This window comes from Paramacrobiotus metropolitanus, unplaced genomic scaffold (assembly GCF_019649055.1).
Source record: "Paramacrobiotus metropolitanus isolate TYO unplaced genomic scaffold, Prichtersi_v1.0 Parri_scaffold0000379, whole genome shotgun sequence".
Taxonomy (NCBI): domain Eukaryota; kingdom Metazoa; phylum Tardigrada; class Eutardigrada; order Parachela; family Macrobiotidae; genus Paramacrobiotus; species Paramacrobiotus metropolitanus.
The window spans coordinates 15455-23090 of NW_026570599.1; the positions used below are offsets into that span (position 1 = coordinate 15455).

General features: G+C 41.5%; 1 protein-coding gene across 1 annotated transcript; it reads left to right on the forward strand.

The window, feature by feature from the left end:
- The first annotated feature begins 3976 nt into the window (after window positions 1–3976).
- LOC129602273 (uncharacterized) lies at window positions 3977–5655 on the forward strand. The gene is given in 2 exon segments (XM_055501270.1): window positions 3977–4970; window positions 4972–5655. Coding segments are annotated over 2 exon segments (858 nt in total). The 5' UTR covers window positions 3977–4456; the 3' UTR covers window positions 5316–5655.
- The last annotated feature ends 1981 nt before the right edge of the window (window positions 5656–7636 follow it).

Sequence of the window (7636 nt, forward strand, 5' to 3'; positions counted from 1 at the left end):
AACCGTCGTTAATTTTGCCGTTAATGGTCCGGCCGTGCAAAACGCAACCTACTTAATGTGCAAACGGAGACTGGTTCGGTCTAGTCCGTATAATTCAAGATCAAAACGTGTGATGGGAACTGGAACGACTTCATTGTTCGGGTAAAGGAAAGTTAGGGAGACCATTGTCCGTGTTGTGATTTTTGCTGTGAATAGGTTTAAAATAGAGCCTTTCCAAAGCATAGATAGCCAAGCGGGATAAATAACAAATTACCAAACAGGATCTCGCTTGCATGTTGTTATAATTTGATCTGTTTATTTTAGATTAATTCTACTGTGATATTGTTTTCTACCTAAAACTACGTCTTGACTATGAGTAGACATCAGATTGCAAAATCTGAATTTAGATATACAGATACTGAGCTGCAACTCTTATAATTACCTATGTTCATCAATGGATTACAAGGAAGATACTATGTACAAACTTGAGTCTGTGTAAAATTCATTAAAAATTGTATTACTACGGTTTCAAATTTTTAAAATGTACGGAAATGTGTAACCTTATATGCCGATCTTAATAATAATAATTCGAAGTCAAATGACGGCGTTTTTTAACTGTAAATAAAGTTTTTCTTTCAAAATAATTGACTATCCAACTGTCCTGCCGACCAAGTGTCTGGCCGCGATGTGTCCGTGCTACCGGATGTCTCGCGACCAAATGTCTCTCGACCAAATTGACTAGCAACGAGTTGACCAGAAACTAAATGTCCGCGCGACCAAATGTGGCCGACGAAGTGTCCCGCGACGAGATTTTATGCGACGACTTGGTCGGTCACGACTAAAACTTGGTAACTAAATACACAGACGGTTAAGCCAAGCTCGTCTTTATTACCCAGGTGTATTTCATTTACAGCACTGCCCCCAGGGGCCGGAATTCCGCCATCCTCCCCCCAGATAACATAGCAGTATGTTAAATCATTATACAGCAGTGTGTAATGCGAAAACATGCACTTTGCTTACTTTAGTTACTTACAACAAGAAAGCTCACATTTTTTAACATCATTACTCTTTCGTTTCTCTATGATGGTTAAGGGATTTGGCCCGGTACACAGCATCAAATTCGTGTACATCAACGGGAACTTTCGCTGACGCGCACTCCCAAACACTTTTCATGCATTGCTTGTAGCTAAAAGAATGTAGGTGTGAAATCCGTTTGTGCGCGCAAAATCGGTTGCGGAGTTGTAAGGGTAACAAAATTTAAAAGTTTAACGATTCTGTGTACCAAAGTTATTATGGATTGTCTTCTTCAATTTTGCCAGTAAATGCACATAACCGTGAAGATGGATTTTACACCGATCTAGTGTTCTAGCATGTTTTCCAAAGTTTAGAATGAATTTGAAAAATTTTAAACTTCATTTTGAAATTTGACAAAACTCACGGAAGTCAGAATACGTGTAAGAAGGGTCTTTATGGTTACGTGCCTTTACATGCAAAATTTGAAGGGGATCGATCCATGATGAGACTTTTGGTACACCTGAGTGCATTTAAACTTTTTGGAATTTTCTAACAGCCATAACTTCCGAGCCGGATGTGGGGCGCGAAAAGGATTTCACAACTCTTTATACAAATCATTTGGCTAGTTATCGTCAAAAAAGAATTCAAAAAAGTGTTTGAAAGTGCGCGAAAGCGAACAATCCTGCCAATTTACACGAATTTGGTTCTATTTACCGGGCCAAATCCCTTAATTCTTTTACGCTGTTTCACTAAAAGCTTGCATCAACAGAACTTAAACCTTTCTATCTGTTTGACGGAGCCGACTTCTGCCACTTACAACTCATCGCACTACCACGCATAATCTCGAAACTTAAACGTTGAAACAAAAAACAAGTAGAGTGACTCTCGCCCGTCCTTAAAAACAACTTCTTACCAATCTCTTTTGACGTAACAATGCCGGTCTCACACCAAGTGCCAAAAGTCTCACATCCAAATGGGACAAAATTACAACGATCCGTAAGCGACTTGTATTTTCCAATCTTCTCTCGGCAAGCCAGTTCGGCAACGGCGCCAGAACACGTATGAATCCACCATCGTGTTTCTGCAAGTGGTGTCTCATACTAACGGCTGTCTGCGGTACCACTTCCAACGCGTGGCTCCATCCGGGCGCTTTCCGTTTTCACGCAAAAAGCCAATGGGCTCCGGATATGCCTCCATGCCGGCATTACATAGCGCTCGAAGTATGATATCAATAATGCCGTTAAGGCGTTCCCTTCTCCCGATGCACTTCTTGCACGCTAGCCCATGGTATCTGTTTTCCGCGACCTCTTTGCCACATCTCGCACATGAGTGCTGCTCTACGATCTTAGCGCCAAGCCACAGGCCAACAGAAATGCGGAAAGTCTGATCATCGAGGAAATTGCCGAATACTTTCGCGGGAAGGGCAATAAGCTAGACCCCAGCGTACTTCGTAATGACTGCTCTCAGGCGCTTCGGCTCTTTTATCTACACCAACATTATTCCACAAGGTGTCCACATCCTTTTGGATTACCGCGTTATCCCAAACGCATTGGTGAACACGTGCCAGATCCAACGGCAGCTCTTCACACGCAAACTCCAGCTTCCAGTTTTCACACGCGTCGCTGACCAATTGTTCGCGGTTGCCGTTGAATCACGGATGTTTCGTTGAAATTCTGTTTGTTTTAGCCAGACTGTACTTAACTAGCAGGCTGTTTTACATGGGTATCTAATCCGGTCAAGGGCAAAAGTGTATGTAAGTCTATTACCGCATACAATTCTATTCAATATACAGGATCCCCCTGTCTTATAGTTTACGGGACGCGCCGGTTAAGATTTAAGCTTATTTAATTTCAGGTGCATTTGTTTAACAAGTGTATGTAAAGGCCGGTTTTACTGTATACTGTAACAAGGAAAGAGCGGTTGATAACTTGATACGGTGATACCTTTGTTAAACAAGGCTCGTTTAACCAGTTTAACTTTAACCATAACTCTGGCTACTTGCATTTGTGATTATTATTAATGCCTGAAAACGATACATAAATCACTCCAGATCACTTTTTTGGACCACTTTATGTCATTCTAAAGCTAAAGGATTTGTATACACTGTTCTGAAAACCGTTTGCGCGAATGGTAGTGCACCAAAACGAAAGGTAATGCAGAAATTAGTGCACTGAGTCAAAAGCGGTGCAGGAGGTTCTGCAGTGTACGGAACAAAATGTAGTAAAAGGAGTGTACGGAGTGTCACCAATTGCTAACTGCAAAAAGACGTGCATATCGGTTAAGACCCTCGTCCGCCCACCTGGGGCAATTGCACCGGAAAATGCGTATTATCCAGTTTGTAATACTGTAACGGCCTTGGTTAAACAATACTAATCCAGTGTAAGCACAACCTTTGACATTTAACGTTCAACAACCGCTTATGGAATAAATTTTTCTAACCGAAAGTCTCCCACACTTTGTCAAATCCCTTATGTTTAGTAAGCTTCTTTTGATTTTTTTGTAATGCGCCCCAGAAATTTTTAGCTAATCCCAAACTTCTTTAGCTAATCTCGGAGTTGATATTCGATACATATATTAAAGTTTTCTGTAGAAAGCCGTGTGGAGAAATACCGGTAGGCTTAACGATATCAGATGGCGCTGGCTAAGCGCGCATCGTCCATCGACGGAGGAACAAACGAACCCGGATGTAGGTTTTAATGCCGAAATCTGAACACACACCGCGCTTGCGCGCAAGCCAAAAAACCAACTGGCCTCCGTAGGCAGCGCAGCTGCGTACAGAGCCGTCAAAATGCATGAAAATGCCCAGACAGGAAAAAACCCAAAACCAACCAATGACAGAAGGGCTGAATCATAAGCCCGCCCTGACAACGACGTAAACCAACGCCCTACCTTACTCTAGTAGGTGCATAATACTCGGGCGGAAGTTCGAACATCTTGCTATTTAACTTCGAGCAACGGCAAGCGACTGCAGGTCAATGCCCGAGCTGGAAGTAAATGCTAAGTCTGTAACAGTGAATGGTTGACTGACTCCAACTTAGCACCGTAGTATCATCATTATACACTTCCATAATTCTAACGATCAATTTCGCTGTACTGGCTCCGCAGGTCGCGTGGATACAAGTACGCCAGTATAGCATCCATGCCGAACCATGCGTGAATGTGATGACTTACAACGAAATTAACCTCTGAATTCCGTAGCGGTGCGCACAGCGCACATACATTAATTTTGCGAAGTACGGCTCAACGTAATCACACAGTGCTTCAATCAGTGCCAAAGTAGCAATTCAAACACTCAGATATATCATTGTATCGCCGCGGAAGTTAAGCAACTTATCATTGTTTCAGATGAAAGTGCCCGCAAAAAGGTTCCTGTTCTTAAACGGGAATGAGGGGAAGCTTTGCTAGGTCGGTTTGTTCTGTTGTTATCTGCTGGGCAGTTACGTATTCAGTATATGAGTTTGGTATGCTCGTATTCTCCTCCACATTTCGCTCCTATTGTGTGTCGACGAGATCTAAGGTAGTAACATATCGAAACACGATCAAAAGCAATGTGACAGTTGTTACAGCTTATTATAATATTCCTTCAAAAGCCGAAAAGACTATATATCTAAAGTGGATGTCTAACTTTTTAACCAACATCCCTTGTCCAATGTACATTTTCACGACGTCGAAAATGTTTTTAACGGTGTATGACATGCGCAAAAACCTGCTCGATCAAACGGTTTTCGTAATAAAAGAGTTTGAGGAGCTCAAAATGCATGCCAAAAAAGCTATCTGGATGGAAACCAAGCTTAATGATACGGAAACGTACCATACCTGGGAGCTATACGCTATTTGGAACGAAAAATGGGAATTCGTGAAAGAGGCTAGAGGAAGTAATATATTTGGCTCCCAATTTTTTGTTTGGTGTGATATCGGATCTTTCCGGACCGAAGGACATTTACGATATTTGCGAAATTTTCCGAACCCTTCGAATTGAGCAGCAGTTGGCCGAGCACGAGAAGCTTACACTGCTTTTGGTCTCACCATTCGTGAATGTGACGATCGATAATAATGGTATGCCTCCTCCTGAACTGGATAACGAGAATCATATAGGAGGCACTGTAGCTGCTGGCCATGATGCGGCATGGAGAATCTGGACAAAAAATTATTATGAAATGCAGGAGAAATACTTCAAGAGGAAACGCAACGCTGGAAAGGATCAAAATGTGATGAATGCTGTTGTTCTAAAGTATCCTCATACTGTTAACCTCGTTAAGCCTAAAAATTACTTCAACGGAAGCGGGGACCCATGGTTTTATCTACAGTACTATTTTTCGTAAATTCCGCTACATATATGGAGTCTATCGACGTTCGCTGTAAAAATAGTTTTCCAAGGGGGGTCGATAATTTTATACCTCATCCTAAATTCATGTATGAAAGCTATTCGTTTCGGCTCTGGGGCGCGAAAATGCAATTCAAAAAATCAAAATGTTTCTAAATTAAAGATTTTTGCTCTTCAACTAACGACATTAATGTAGCTTGTTTTATTGTTTCTGGTAGAGGGTTCGTTTCTCGTTTTTCACCTGTAAGGAACTGCAGTATTCTAGCAACCGTGCTTGGCCAGTGCACTAAATAACAGAGACTCTGCACGAGTTATTCTCGTGAAACCGGCAAACAAAGGTTTTGAGAGTGAGTTTCTAACCAGCGCTGTTAAAGCTTACCTGGTTCAATATCGTTTCTGGAAGGGCAACGTGTTAGGTACAAATCAAATTTAAACCTGCATTTTTTGGTGCAACCTGTCATGCAGCCAAAAATTATGACCGAAAATACTCGAAAATACCAAATAAACAATCGACATTTTTTGGAAAAGTCACAATGTGTCATGACTGCATGACTCGTTCAGCGTATGCTGCATATCCGCTTTCTTTTTCTACTGAAAGAAAACGTGTTTTGCTAAATAAACACTAGAAAATGTTCAAAAAGTCCTTAAGGGGAAGAAATGGCACAAGATTTTATGTTTTGTGAGCTGGGACACGAAAAATTTTTAGACGGTTTCATTTGGCATCATTGCAAAAAAGGATGGCTTAATTTTTTCGAAAAAGTTTTTTTAAGTTTTGTAGTTAATAAAATTTTGTATCAAACAAACGTAAACAGTATACGGTCCGACAAAGGGTCTGCGAGAAACAAACGAAAACAGGAGACTGCCATTTTGTTCAGCCACCCGGTACATGGTACAGTACATTTATGAATTAATAACGCAGTGTAAACTGTAATTGTAATTAACGTACGTAGATAAATAACCTAATAGTCTGATAATAGATTAATTTTTAATTGCTCATTTAGACGCTTCAATATAATAATTATGTTTATTAAAGTGTATGCGCGCAGTAGACTGTTGTTTTCATGACTAGCATGCCTGATGCCGTGATGCGTATTTGCAAAACGGAGCTGTTCACGCGGGTATTTGTAAAACGTTCCGTATCTTTCCTTCGACCAGTTAAAAGCAGATCGGCTCGGAAAGTTATGCATCATAATCCTGGTCAAAACAAAACCAGACCGGAGATAAAAAAGCCAGAGGTGACTGAGGTCGCGTATTAAAGGGAAGAAAGACAGAGCGGATAACAAGCTCTACGCACGCAGTCCGTACAGCATACACCCTATACGCTGTCCATGCGCAAAATATTAGCAAACCTTAAGGTTTAGCAGTATTATGCCATGCAGCATGGTCATGTGTTGGCCATATGCGGTAGCTTGTCAGCTATTATTGACTACTAATAACTCGTTAGCTATTACTGCCGTGGTTTTCGAAATTGAGGGACACGTCAACAAGTTTGATGGTGACTCTTCAGCTCTTGTTTCGAAGTCGGAATATATGACTGACTCTCTGACTGCCTTCGCTACGTTGACACCGTTTTCTGATATCATTTTGGAAGTTAAGGTCGCAATTTCCGTAGGTATGTGCAGTGTACGAGCCGTTTTAGTTGGCCAAAATTTTGTGCTGTTTTAGTGCGTACGCACCTCTTTTTTGCACGTCCTGTGCGCGTCAGCAAGGTACTTTCGATCGAATTGTTGTTTGGCATATTAATCTTGATCTCCACATAAAACATGGACATTCGCTGGCCAAAAAGCGGTTCACGTTCGCTGTGCAAGTGCAAACAACCCCTTTTTTGTGTAACATTATGCCTACTGTTTGTTCTCCTAATGTGCCAAACAAGTCACGATGGTATTACACCCTCTCCTGCTGAAAACGACCATTCTGCGGCTCGAATTACCGTTGTGACAGCATATTACGATATCCCGTCTAAACGAGCTCGGCGGACATACCTCGCTTGGATTAAAAACTTTTTCTCTAATATACCATGCCATCTGTACATCTTCACCTCGAAAAAGAATCTTCGCCTGTTGAAAGCGTTCCGGCAACCATACTTGGACCGAACCAGGATCATTGTGAAGGAGCTGGAAGAACTTGAAATGTATAAACTGATGGGCGACTGGACTAAGATTAAGTCTCGTGATACAGAAGCCGGCCACTCTCCTTTGCTTTACCTTATTTGGAACCAGAAATGGCTGTTTGTGAATGACTCAATTCAAGAAAACGCATTTCAGTCAGAATACTTTATATGGTGCGATGCCGGAGCATTTAGAAGTCACCGACATATTC